General features: G+C 54.2%; 1 protein-coding gene across 2 annotated transcripts in view; it reads left to right on the top strand.

Moving 5' to 3' along the window:
- Nucleotides 1-2884: 2884 nt before the first annotated feature.
- ANGPT4 (angiopoietin 4) overlaps nucleotides 2885-14195 on the top strand; it is a 40689-nt gene continuing 29378 nt past the window's right edge. For both annotated transcript variants that reach the window (XM_079943649.1, XM_079943648.1), the window contains exon 1: nucleotides 2885-4038. In XM_079943649.1, coding sequence (XP_079799775.1) covers nucleotides 3730-4038 — 309 coding nt within the window. In that variant the 5' untranslated portion in view covers nucleotides 2885-3729. The remainder of the gene's footprint in view (nucleotides 4039-14195) is intronic.

Genomic DNA, 14195 nt, shown 5'->3' with positions numbered 1-14195 from the left:
TTGGAGTGGAGTAGGGGAGGAGAAAATGAGGAGTTCCGTTTGAGACCTACGAGGTCACGTCCAGAAGGCGAATGGGATATACAGTATGGGTCTGGTGCTCAGAAGGGAATTCGGGGCCAGGAGTCCACAGCAGAGCACGCTGGTTACCAAAGACCCTTCAGGTCCAAAGTTCAGTGTTGCCTCTAGGCTCCCTGAGCTCGCTAACCGACCCCAGATGGCATCTTTCCCGTTTCCTCTCTGGGTCTAGGCACCAGCTCCCCCTGCCTGCTGCCCCCTGGGCACTTGCTGCTTCTCGTGGGACTGGCTGGTTCCCATTTCCCAGAATGCCAAGAGGCCACTTTGTAAAACCTCCGTCTCCTGGCTAGACCTATGCCCAGACTACCTCCGACACTGGTCCTGAGGCCCTGTGTTCAAAGATTCTCAGCGGCCTGACAGTTTGTAAACTTTCCCTAGAGCTCTCCTCTGCGAGATCTCAGGAGACCTGGTGGAGCCTGTTTACGCCCTCCGCCCTCCGACTGAGGAGGAGGTAGCTTCGGCCCCAAATGGTGATCTGCCCGAGGCCTCCCAGCGTTGTGCCAGCTGGGACTTGCCCTGGTGCCACAGCCCCATGGCAGCTCCACGGCATCCCACCTCCTGCCCCTCATCAGTCCGACAGAGAGAGCCTGGCTCAAGCATTCATTCACTCACTCATTCATTCATTCATCTGACAGATATTTATTTACTGAGAACATACTGTATATCAAATGCTGGGAACAGAGGGAGATAACTAATTACACAAGTAATTAACCTCTGAGCACCTTGAGGAGGGTTAAGATAAAGGGGTAGGGCTCCAAGAGGGGCGGGTCTGGTTTGAACAGGGCTGAGGGGGCCGTGTAATCATGTGTCAGTTCTCCGGCCTGTAGCATTTCCCAAAGGCGGCTACACTAACGCACTTCCCATCCTGCAAGCTCCTCTTGTGACGATGACACTCCTCCATCAAGGGATGGTGTCTACATTCCTGCCTTGAACCTGGGCAGACCCCATCCAATAGCAGAAGGCAGAGCTTCCTCTGAATGCCTTGCGCGGCTAGGTCATAAAAGGCGATGTAACTTCCACCTGGCTCTCTGAGGACATGTGCCTTTGTAGCCACCATCTGATTTCAACTTCATGAGAGAATGGAACAGACTGTCCAGCTGAGCTGCTCCTGAATTCCTGACTCACAGAAACCCTGAGAGATACTACATGGTTATTTTTGTTTTAAACCACTAAGTGTTGGGGTCATTTTCTGGCAGCCACAGTAACTGGAACACTGATGAAAGGTGGGGGTGAGGGCATGTGGACAGCAGTGTTCTGGACAGAGAAAGCAGCATATGCAAAGGTCCTGAGGTGAGAAGGAGGTGCTACAATGAAGGTGCAGAGGTTGGCAGGGCCATCTCCCAGGCTTTCCAGAGCTGTTCTTTTGATTCTACCTGCATTTCTGCTGTGAACAGACAATCCTATTTGCTCTTCTGTGCAGAGAGGCGTTCTGTGTTAGTGCAATTATGGGGCCCATGTCTATTTAATTAAGCCCTAGGGGGTGGTAGAAATTAACATTCATTCTTTCTTTCAATCAATAGGATTAAATGCATTGCCTGTGCCAGGAGCTTCCCTTGTCATATTGGTGCCCACGAGGAGGTGTTAATGCTCCCTCCAGTGCACAGATGAAGAGGCTGAGGCCGAGGGGCAGGCGTCCTCACACACTGCCTTGACAGGTACGTGGGAGGAAGTGGGATGGGCTCTGGGGCCAGCATGGCTGTTGAGCCTGCCCACCTTTGCCACTTCCGGGTCAAGCCCCTCCAGGCTGTGTGACTTTGGACAATTCACTTTCCTTCTCTGGGTTTCAGTTTTCTCCTCTGTAAAATGGGGACGATAATAATGCTGGCCTTACTGAGATTATCTCGAGGCTCAACCTACACAGTCTTAACGCTAGCTGCCCTTACTCTGGGCTCATCTGCGCCCAGCACTGTGATAAACTCGTGACTTAACATTAACATTCTTCTTTCTTGCAAGGGCAGAGGTGGTGTGACTCCCTTTACAGTGGAGACAATGGAGGCAGAGGTGGGCAAGCAGGGCTCCGTGAATGCTGGTGGCTGATGACCAGCTGCCTTTCCTTTTCCTGCCAAAGCCTCACACACCTGGTTTCATGTTCTCAGTCCCCCGGATGAGCCCCTACTTTGCTGCTGTCCCAAGCAGCCTGCCCACTTCAAAACGCCGTCAGGATTTGGGAAGACAAAGGGAAAAAAACAATACCAAACAGCCGGATAAGCCCCCACTCTGGGAAAACAAGCAGAGAAAGCCAGAAGGCAGCCCACACAGGAAGGGCCCAACCAACTCCTGGGCACCTTCTGTCCAGCAACCAGGTCCCCCAAGGACAAATCCTTGCTCCTGTGGTGTTTACATTCCAGCAGGGTGGGGGAGGGGAGGTACATAATAACTGTGACACTGATGACAACAACAACCAAAAACATTTATTTAGCGCTCACCTTGTGCCAGCATTGCTGTAACTCAATTTTCACACCCTGTGAAGTGCATGGTATTATTTCTCTCTGTTCACCAAGAGGAAATGGAAGCACAGAGAGGTCAAGCGACTTGCCTGAAGTCACACAGCAGATAGGTGGTGGAGCCAGGATTTGAATCAGTAAACAAGTTAACAAGTAAATCAAAAATTCCTCAGTCCCCACGGGCAGACCTCATATACATTCCTCATGCAAGAGATGGGGTTTACCCAGCTTACACACCAGGGTATGGAAGCCGAGAGAGGTGAAGTTGCCCACCCAAGGTCTCAGGGCCAGTAGTTGGGGCAAGAGGATTTAGAGCCAGCTGCCGCTAACTCGGGCACTGCTGCACCCCAAGCTCTTCTCCCCAAAATCTACTGCCCCAAGACAGGACAATCTCTCATTACTGTCACAGCAACGGAGCCAGGGCCACCTGAAGGCCCAATGTCCCTCCAGGCCCTGAGGGAGAAAGGAGGATGGGAGCCGCTCCGGCTGGGGCACCCACTTCCCTGGCTTTGCAAGGATGTTCTCTGTCTCTAGAAACAGATTGAACTGGCTGCCTCCTCCCCAGCCTCACCCATCTGCCCCCCTCCCCTTTGCTCCCTGTAAGGTCACTTCACTGTGTTCGGAGGCTAACTGGGAATCAAAGGGGGGAAGGTGGAGCAGGGAGAGAAGGGGAAGGCGTTGGGGGCTGAAATTTGAGATCCCAGCCTCCCTGTGGGGGGAGGTTGGAGAGAGAGACACAGAGAGACAGAGACAGGAAGAGAGAATTCAGTTGCCTTTGGTTTTCCAAAGCGGGCAGCTTGGGGGTTTGTGTGTGCGTTGTTTTCTTTCCTCCGCTCAGGCAGGGAGGCCAGGCCTCCCCTGGATAATCCAAGGACTCAGGGGCGAGGCAGGCAAGCCAGTGCAGGGACACGGCAGTGTGCGGACAAGAGTGAGGAGGCAGGAAGGGAAAGGGGGAAGAAGAGAGGTGAGGGGGTGTCTGGGGCGGGAGCCTGAGGCGGTGGGAGGAAGCAGAGCAGCTGTGGTATTTGGAGCAAGTATAAATAGCCGCCTGGACGGAGCTTGGCCAAACAGGGCTTTGCAGCTGCAGCGGCTGTGCAGGCGGGACTGGCCACTGTTGGCCACGGTGGGTGCAAACTGGGCAGGGAGACAGGCGGTGGACAGGCACGGCCCCTGGGCTCTGGCCTGACACCCCTCGCCATCACGTCTCTGGATGCCTTCTCGGCCAGCCATGCTGCTGAGTGGCCTCCTCCTCATTGCGGCCACCACGACTGTGGCCCAGCGGAGGGGGCAGGAGGCCGGCGGGCGCCGCCGGGCACACCGAGTCCAGCATGGCCAGTGCAGCTACACCTTCGTGCTGCCCGAGCCTGAGCCCTGCCCGCCGGAGCCCGAGGCCTTCGGGGGCTCCAACAGCCTCCAGAGGGACTCCCCGGCAGCCGCACTGAACCTAGGGGACTGGCCGACCCAGCGGGTACGACAGCTGGAAAAAATGCTAGAGAACAACACACAGTGGCTGCAGAAGGTAAGGGTTGGGCCTGCAGGAGGGTGGTGCGCAGCGAGCAGCAGGTGAAACATCTACCCCAGAGGCCTGCCCTGGACACAGATGGCCAGGCTGATAGGTCCTTTGTCTCCGAATTGTACGGGTTGGGATGATGAGGCCCAGAAAGAGAGGAGCCTGAGGCCACACAGCAAGACTGGGCGGAGTCAGAGCTGGGAAACCTGACTCCCTAACTGCCATTCATTCATTCATCCGATTAAGGGCCAGGTCCATCCTAGGCGCTGGGGATACAACAGTAAACAGAACCGTACATCCCTGTCTGGACTAGTGGAAGAAAGAGGCAATAAAGAGATGAACGATAAATATCTATTCTGTCAGATGGTGAAGCAAAATGAAAAAGGGAAAAAGGCGAGGAATGACCAGAGGTGACTATTTGAGGTCAGATAATCTGAGAGGACTTCTCGGAGGAGGTGACGTTTGAGCCCAGAGAACAAGCAAAGTGATGAGGCAACGCAGGAAGGTATCTGGTGGGAGGGCATTCCTGGCAAAGGGATCAGTAAATACAAAGGCTGTGTGGTGGGAATGTAGCTGGGTTACCTGGGGAACAGCAGGGTGGCCAGTGTGGCTGGAGCAGAAAGGAGGAGGACAGAGGGGTGAGGGACAAAATCTGAGAGCTGAGGGGAGGGCAGACCATGTTGGGCCTTGGAGTCCACTGGGAAGGATTTTGACTCTTTCTCTGAGCATCACGGGAGCCATTGCAGGGTTTTGAGCAGGTGAGAAACACCTGATTTAGTTTTAACAGAATAGACTGTAGGAGAAGATTCAATGCTGGGAGCCCAAAGAAGAGACCACTGCAGCCACCAGGCAAGAAGTGATGGAGGTGTGGAGCAGAACAGAGCTGGGGGAGGGGGTGTGGCCGTCAGGTTCTAGTATATTCTGAAGAGGGTGCGAATGGGCTCTGCTGATGAATTGAATATGGCGTGGCAGAGATCAAGGAGTTGAGGACTCCACTGCCATTTTGGCCCAAGGCCAGGGCCACTCTAGGGTCTCCTGTCCTCATACTTTCAGCAGACACTCTGAGCACCCGCCATGTGCCAGGCCCTAGGCAAGACACTGAAGTACAGAGGTGAACGAGGCAGGTTTGGCCCTGGGTGGGGTGGGGGCAGAAAAGGCATCCTGTGGTGTCCAAGATGGGGAGCAGTCCCTCCTTACCCATGGTTTCCAAATTTTTCAGATCATTTGCCCGATCAGCAAACAACGCTTCGCTCCCCCAGTACACGCATATTTATTTAGAATTTATGCACGTGCACCCATATTAATATAATATGTACAGGGTATGAGACAAATGAAAATGGAACTTTAAGAAGATAAGATATGGGGCTTCCCTGGTGGCGCAGTGGTTGAGAGTCCACCTGCCGATGCAGGGGACGCGGGTTCGTGCCCCGGTCCGGGAGGATCCCACATGCCGCAGAGCGGCTGGGCCCGTGGGCCATGGCCGCTGAGCCTGCGCGTCCGGAGCCTGTGCTCCGCAACGGGAGAGGCCACAACAGTGAGAGGCCCGTGTACCGCAAAAAAAAAAAAAAAAAGAGAGAAGAAGATAAGATATGACATCATGTAAACTGAAGTTCTGGTGGTTTCCTCCTGTCTTCCAAAGGATTGCCTTCTGCATACCCTGGGTTGGTCCATCCCCCAGGTGGAGAGGTTGCTCTATATGTATCTAGTCAAGCTGATTTGTGCACACACTCGAATACACACTTAACCTCCTGTTTCATTCCTGCCCTGGCCATCTATCTCCCTCGCCCCCCACTCACCATCTTCCCATAGTCCCTGCCTTTTTGCCCTCCACCCCTCCTGCCCTGCAGCGCTTCCAGCTGCCACCATCCCACCCCTGGACTCCCCTTCAAGGGAGCTCTTGGCCTCATACACCAGAGCCCAACCCAGGGGGCTCCATGCTGCCTTGAAATCTGTGTGTGTCTCTTCAGGCAGCTGTTTCCAGTCCCATAAGGGTCGTGCCAAACCTCACCTCCTCCTCAGGCCTCCATCTTCACCCTCTGTCCATCATCTCACCAGACCATGGACCTCCTACTTCAAAGAGAAATGGGGCCTGCCCCACACTTGCAGATTCACCCATGCACCCACCAGTCCCCAGGGCCTTTCTCTGGCTCAGAGGGAAGTGTTCCTCCATGAGCCAAGGCCACTCTTCCCTACCTGCGGGTTCCATCCCTTGCAGCCCCTCAACCTCCTCAAACCAACCATGCCCTCCTGTGTCTCTAACAACACCTCCCTCTCTGCTGTTCCTTCCCCTCAGTCTTTAATTGCATCCAAGTATCTCCTATGTTAAAAAAGAAAGAGAAAGCAGAGAATGAGGAGGAAGGAGAACAAGCCCCTTCTCCAACCCCCACACCCTCTGACGTCTGGCCTGTCTCTCAGAAATCCACAAGCTCTGCCTCCACTTCCTCCTCCACTCTCTCCTTTCCCTAAGCAGCCTCCCACTTCCCACTTCCCACTTCCCACTTCCAATGGCCACAGCTCAGTCTTCATCTTACTTGACTTCTTGGCAAATTTAATATTGCTGACCAATATCATCCTTCTAGAAACAGTCTCCATCAACCAGTCCTCAGCTGCTACTCCGACTACTTTCCCTACCTGCACCCAGGACCAGCCACCTCCACCTCCTACCTGTATGGTCGTCATGGCCGCTGCCCTGGGCTCCATTTCCACCCTGACCCCCATAGTTCATTCTGCACTCAGCAGACAGAGGGGTCCCGTTAAAACCTAAGCTAGATCCTCTCCTCAAAACCCTCCTGGGACTCCCATTCTCTTTAGTTATTCTCTTATTGAACAAAAATCCTTACAGCCTGGAACACCCCTCACCCAGACACTTCTGTGGCTCACTCCTGACCCACCTCAGGTCTAGTGCTTAAATGTCACCTCCTCAGAAAGGCCCTGCCTGTCCACCCCATTTAAAATAGCCACAATCCTTCTGCCACTCTCTATCCCTTTACTCAGCTTTGGTTTTCTCCCTTAACACCTACCACCACCTGTTCTTAAAAGCATTCCTTTTGGTCTGTGAGCCCCAAGAAGGGAGGAGCCATGTCTGTTTTGTTCACTACTGGGTTCCCAGGGCCTAGAACAGTGCCTGGCACATAGTAGGTGCTCAATTCATGTCTGTTGAATGGATGAATGCGTGGACGCACAAGCATCCTCCAATCTCTCCGGCCACTCCTGCTCCTTTCCCCACCCTGAAATGTTGGTGTTTCCTAGGACACAGTCTCCATTCTTTGCTTCCTCTCACACTTCGTGGCACAACCCACAGGGCTGCCCCTGTCACTTCCAGCAGCACCGTCTCCAACCTGCCCCCCAGTGACACCAAACCAACATCTGATGGGCTCCTGATCTCCTCTCCGAGGGCTCACAGTATCTCAACTCCAAAGCTGCCTGAAACTCAGCTCTTCCCTCCCCTGCCCACCTGTCCTGTTGAAGACATTACCACCCAGCCAGTAGGTCATCTATGGCCCTGGGGAGTCCTTCACCCCCAACTCACCCCCAGGCAGCAGGTCCCAACCATCCTGTTGCCTCAGTTTCTCAGGCCATCCTCCTGTCTTCCTGGCCACTGCCCCGGCTCAGGCCTTGTCACCTCTCCTGTGAACACTTCTCTCACCTCCCACCTGCTTTTTCTCCCCCAGGTCTCACCTTCTCATCCATCTTTGACTCCCCTTGGTGTCTAGTGCTTGGATAACATTGGTTGAGCCAAATGATGGATTTAAACCAATGGTTTTCAGGTTAGGAGGTCCCTCGCCTCTTTATCTGGCAGTGGAGTGTCCTCTCCAGGTATCTGTCCACGTAGCCTGATAATCCCAGGCAGGGGTCCCCATGGAGCACCATGGGGCTAAAGAGTACAGACGTGGGAATCAGGTGGACCTGAGTTCCCATCCCGGCCCCAGCACTTACTTGCCACGTGGCGGTTGATAAGCAAGGCTCAGTTTTCCCTTCTGCAAAGTGGAGAGAAGAGCAGTATGTTAAGGGGTGGCTGGGAGGACCAGTGAGACCACTCACAGCCTGCTGCCCGGCTACAACATATGAAGACGTGGGGTAGCTCACCTGGGCAGGGATACAGCAGCGCAGTAGGCTTTTACTCCACTCAACATCATCTCTGTTTGGAGCTCTGCACCACTGGGTGGGGGAAGCTCAATCCTCGTCAAGTCAGTCCAAGGGTGGCAGGTAACCTTGGGGCAGGGAGTGTCACTTGTCCATGCTGGTATTCTCGGGGGTCCCCAGTCCTGCCTGGTCTCTGTTGGGGTCCAAGCAGAGGTTTGTTGTGCCATCTCCTGGGTACCCTTGGGTTGAGTGCCCCCTTCATGCCCTTTGGTCTTTGGGTTACTGCCAGGTCACCCTGTGCCGGTGGAGCCTGCCACAAGGTCAGACCCATTGGCAGTCGCTTTCCTCTGGATCCTGCCACCTCCTGGGCAGCAGCATAGCCTGGAATGTGAGAGCCCCAGATCCGGAGCCCAGCTTCTGGGATTCGAGACCCATTCTGCCCCTTTCTGACTGTGTGACTTGAGGCAAGTTGCTTCACCTCTCTGAGCCTGTTTCTTCACCTATAAAATGTGGTGACAACACTATCTACCTTTATGAATATTTGATGAGATGATGCGTATGAAGTCCTTTGCCCGGCTCCAGGCGCACAGTAAATTCTCAATCAGTGTTGGCTGTTTCTATTAGGAGTTCTCCCTGGAGAGAAACACAAATCCTGCAATTCTCGAGTTCTTCGTCTCCCAGATGAGACATGTGGCCCCCGACTCAGAGACACAAGGCCCCTGAACAGTCATCTCTCTCCCTCTGGTCACGAGTGCTTGCTACCTTCTGTGACCATGACCTGCCTCTGGCTCTTCTCTTGTGTATTCTCTTGGTCTGGGCTTATCTCACAGTATTTGAAATTTGAGGGCCTCTTTTTGGCTCCTGCTGTAATCTCCCAGAAGAGAAAAAAAATGAGTTTCAAAATATTCTCATCACCGTTGCCATCAGGGATGACCAGGGATGACTGGGGAGGACTGGCCTCCCAGACTGAGCTCTCAGCAAGATTCGTTCAGCTGGGACGGCACAGGGAAGAGCCTCCCTGTTGCAAGCTCGACATAGCCAATACCTGCTCAGCCCATGCCCCCAACCCCTCTCCCTGTTCCCAGTATACAGGCGAGCAAACTGAGGCCAGAGAGGGGAAGGAACTTGCCAGAATGGCACAGCAGCGAGACCCAAAGTCCAGCTTCCTTCTCCAGCTCTGCAGGGTGTCAACGAGGTGGGGGAAGCCCGACCTGAGATAATGGGGTGCTCCCTTCTGCCTCAGAATTCCCCAATCCCCAATACCTACTCTCTTCTTTCAGCACTCTGCTGTGGTGTCCTCCTGCCTATGCTCAAGGTGCATGGGGGTGCCCCACACCCGCTCCCTCTCCCCCATCCTCACTCCCCTCCAGGCACCCCTCCCCTCCCCTTCCTTCTCTTAGTCTCCTCTTCCTCTTCCCTCCTCCTGGAACCGCTGCCCAATGACTCACGTCTGGAGCCGGCTATCAGCTCAGCGGGATGCACGTTGGCTCTGCTCCACCACTTCATCTGGGTGAAGAGCTGCAGCAGGAATGCTGGGGGGACGGGGTGGGTGGGACAGAGCCAGCTGGAGAGCAGGCTTCCCTCGCTGGGCCGTGCATACCAGTGGTTAGCGCCTGGCTCCTGGGCCCACCTCAGATTAGCTCTGGGAGCCTCAGCCGCAAGATGGAGAGTGAAAGGTCCTACTCCTGACATTTGATGTAGGGTCGAGAGAGGCAGCGTCCAGAAAGCATCTACCCATAGCAGGTGCTCGATAAAGCCCCACTCTTGTCCTGTCATGGCCTCAGCGCCCCAGGCCTCCCAGCCAGGAAGTCCCTCTCCCGTGCCCCCCAAGGAGACCCTTTCCTTCACATGAGGAGCGTGAGGAAACGCAAGTCCCCAGGCTCCCGTCCTACCCCCAGCACCTGAGGGTAGCAAAGCTTCTGCTGAGAGCGGGGCAGACTCTGAACCCGGAAACCGTGGAGCCCTCCACTTTCTTACCTGTACCGAGAACCGCTGGCCCTCTCTGCCGATCTCTCTGTGTCTCTCTGCCGATCTCTCTGTGTGTCTCTGCCTCTCTCTGTCTCTGTGTCTGTCTGCCTCTTGTCCTAGGGCTCTCACGGTGGCCTGACTCGCTTTCTCTAACTCCGTGGGTGCCTCTGTCACTCTTATTCTCTCTCCTGTCTGGCTGGCATCTACCTGAGTCTCTCCCAGTCTCTTGCTCTGGTCTCCCCTCACCCCTAGGCCATCCATCCCTCCTGCCTCTACCTCCCCGGTGTCCACATGCTCTGTCCACACTGGAGGACCCAGGACACACCGGCCCGATGGCTAGCACCCCACCCCTCAGCCAGGCTCAGCTGGGGCCTCTTTCTCTTCTCCTTCTGCACCCAAAGCCAAGCAGGGAAGGGTCAGAGGCTGGGCAGGAGCCCCCCAGCCTCTGCTGTTCGCTCCAGGTCCCTGACGTCAAACCTCAGAATAACTCGGTCCCTCGGCCCAGCGGTCGCGAGGCCTTGCCTGGCTGAACGAGGATCGAAAGTGCATCCAGCGGGAGCTCAGCGTGGGGTCCTGGCCCAGCCCAAGATCCTCCCAAACTGGCCGGGGCTCCCGGCTGCCCTGGCCTCCCCAGGCTGCCCGTAAATTCTTGGCATTTTCAGCCTTCGGTTATCCAAACAAGAAATGAATCTTGGTTGCCGAACAAAATGTCTTGAGGTTTGATTTCCTAACCTCACCGCTGGCTCCTCTAAAGTGTTTGGGGCTGGGAAGGGGGTGGGGAGAACAGCATCTACTTCTTGGAAGAATGGGGTTATTGTTCCAAGGAGGGAACCTAGAAATGGATTGCACAGATGCCCTGGGCGTAGGGATGAGCAGGGAGCAGAGGCAGTGTAGCCCGTCACGCAGGATTCCCCAGAGGAGCAGGCCATCCCATACGGGCAGCTCCTGGCTCTCTCCTCCCGGGCCCCAGAGCTTGGCCTGGCTGGGATACACACAGACCCCTTCGCCTTCACTCCTTGGGCAGGAAATGTGAGAAAACAGGCCCCAGGTCTGCCCCTCAGCCTGAAGCTCTGCCCACACTCTGGCCTCTGAGCATTTGCTTAACCCCAGAGTCAGCTCTGAAATGTCTGGAATGGAGCCTGAGTCAGGGGTCATGTCCCAGGGGGGCCACCGACCAGCTGTGGGCCCTGGGGAAGCCACCTGCATCAAGTAGTTCCTCTGCAAAGTGGAATTTAAAATCCTGCCTCCCAGCGAGAGGGTAAGATAAGGAAATAGAACAGGAGTTATGGCCAGCATTTACGGAACACTTCCTGTGCGCCAGACACTGTCCTATGTGCCTTGTGGGAATTATTGCACTGAATTCTCACAATGAGCCTAAGATTGTTTGCCCATTAACAGATGAGGAAACTGAGGCACCAGGAGGTGAGGTGACTTGCCCAAGGTCACAAGACCAGGAAGGGTGAGGTCAGGTTCACACTCAGGCTGTCTGATGCCAGAAACCACGCTCTCAACACAATAAACAAGACATGTCCATTGTGACCTGGTCCCTGGGTACCCAACTGGGGCCTGGGGAACAGAGAGGCCCTTGGCCATCAGAGGGAAAACTCACAGGTGCTAGATTTTCCCCTTCTCCCGGGAGGCCCTCAGCCAAAGAGAACTTCTCTAGGGCTCTTTTGCCAGAGTAAATTCAGCGAGCACCTCAGTCATCAGGGGCAGCCCTTGAAAGCTGAGGGAACCCTGAACTTCCGTCTAGGCCTCGTCACTGTCACAACCTCCATCCTTGGCCCAGGGCCCGGGGTAAATCCCACAGAGACTGAGCGTGGGCCCTGGGGCTCCACTGACTCCATTTGAATCACATCTCTACTGTTTGCTGGGCGTGTGTTCTCAATCACTTTGCCAGTCTGTGCCTCAGCTTTCTTGTCTGTGAAACAAGGACACTAGTAGAAGCCACTTTGCGGGTTGTCGTGGAGATTAAATGAATTAATATACGTGCAGGGCTGAAGACAGCGCCCGGCATAGAGTCAGAGCCCAGGGAAGCCAGCTGTGGAAAACAAGCTTGGGATGCTCGGCACAGGAGGGCAATCCTTCTTGGCGTCAGCACAGGAGCCCAACCAACTTCCCTGTGTCCCGCCTCGTGTGACCTTGGGAAAGTCCCTTTTTCTCCTCCCTGGGCCTCAGTTTCCTCGTCTGCCAAGTGGGGAGCATGAAAACAAGTACCTCAGGTGAGGACAAAATGAAGTAAAGCATGCAGAGATCTGGTGGGGTCTGCAGGTGAGGAGATGACTGAAAGCAAAACGGCTTCCTTTGGACAGAGGAACAGAGCCTCAGAAGCTCATGCTGGCGGAGGCTTGTGGCCCTTTACTCCCGACTCCGGTCCAACACTCGTTGGTCTACCAAGTAGGGCTGAAGGGTGGAAGGTGAGTCCCAAGCAGCTGAGGGGAACCCCCATATGAAAGTTCTGCAGAGACTGTAAATGGGTCCCCCAGGCGCAGAGATGAGCTAGGGAGAGGCTGTAAATAAGCGGCCGGGGTCACGCTGACCTAGGCTCCAGCTCCAGCTCTACCTCTTGCCAGCAGCCTAGTTGTTTTTCTCAGCTTTTGACGAATTTTCAGTGTGCAAAAATTGGGAAATATGGAAGTGTGCGAAGACGCAGAGGGAAAAAAATCCCCCAATCCCCTGACCACCTCCTGGTTAGTTTCCTTGCTGTTCATTCTATGCATTTGAAATTTTTACTGAAATGCTTTAGATGTATGAAAAGGTAGAGAGAAAAATCAGATGAAATTTCTTGTCCCCACAACCCAGCTTAAGAAACAAAACCTTACCAACCTAGCTAAGCCCCTCGCCCTCTCCTGCCTCCTCCCCCCACCAGAGATGGCTACTGTGAATTCTGTGTTGATGACCTCCTACTCCAGGTCCCTCCCTAACCGATGTATATTTGTTTCCCGTATAAGTGGTCACACTGTCTATCTCTTTCTACAATTTGCTTTTGTTCACTCGACCTTGTATCTGTGAGATTTATAGCTCTGCAAGTGTGGGAAAAGCCTGAGTCACAGTTTTTCCATCTGTAAACTGGGGACAATGGTGAGCACATGCCTGAGTTTGCTGTGAGGCCCAAATAACTAGTGCATGCAGAGGTCTGGGAGCATGCCTGGCGCTGCATCTTCTTCAGGGAAGAGGGAGATGCTGTTATTGCTTCTTCTCTCTTCCGGGGTGAATGTGTTGCTGTGGCGACTCCACAAACAGGACTGTCTCTGTGCCAGGTGCTATCATACGTGTTTTACAAACATTGACTCATTGAACCTCATGATACCCTAAAAGGTGAGGACTGTTATGATCCCCATTTATTGTGGGGAAACTGAGGCCCAGAGAGTTCACACATCTAGGAAGTGAGGGAGGTAGGCTTGAACCCAGGCAAGCTGGCTCCAGACCTCACACTCTTAATCACTACACTGACTGCCTCTCCATGCCACCCAGTTTACAGATGAGTACACTGACCCTGGGTGGAGGAATGACTCGACTACATTCACCCCAGGGTCATTGGCAGGGACAATCTTGTGGTGACAGGACACACAGCATGTCAGAAACCTTATGAAAAATCCATGCGTCCTTACAGTTATGAAGCTCTGAGATTATGTGCAGAAATACAGGCCTGCACACGTGCACACATGCACCGTTCTGAACTCAATTTGCCAGGTAGAGTGTTCATTCCTCCATGCACTTCATCATCCCCTCCATTGATGCTTACTGCAAGCTTACACGCTAGGCACTGTGCAGGTGATGAGGATTCAGCAGTAAGCAAGGAAGACTTGGTCTTTCCCCTCTGGGAGCAGAGGAAGAGACACTAACCTAGTAATTTCTCATGTGTAATGATAAACCATGATACATGCTGTGAGGGAGGGGCTCACCTGTTCTAGGAGTGGATAATAGGGGGCCCAACCTTGATGGAGGGATGGCTCCAGGAGGAAGGACAGAGCTGAGATCTAAAGAGTGGATGAGCAGTTCCTAGGCAAGGAAGAGAAGGGAAAAACATTCCAAGCACAGGGAATGGCAAGTGCAAAGCCCCTGCGGTGGAATGGAGCAAAAGGATTTTGAAGGAGTGAAAAATGTTTGGTGTG

Source organism: Stenella coeruleoalba, assembly GCF_951394435.1.
Source record: "Stenella coeruleoalba genome assembly, chromosome: 15".
Classification (NCBI taxonomy): domain Eukaryota; kingdom Metazoa; phylum Chordata; class Mammalia; order Artiodactyla; family Delphinidae; genus Stenella; species Stenella coeruleoalba.
This window is presented reverse-complemented; position numbering and strand designations above follow the sequence as displayed.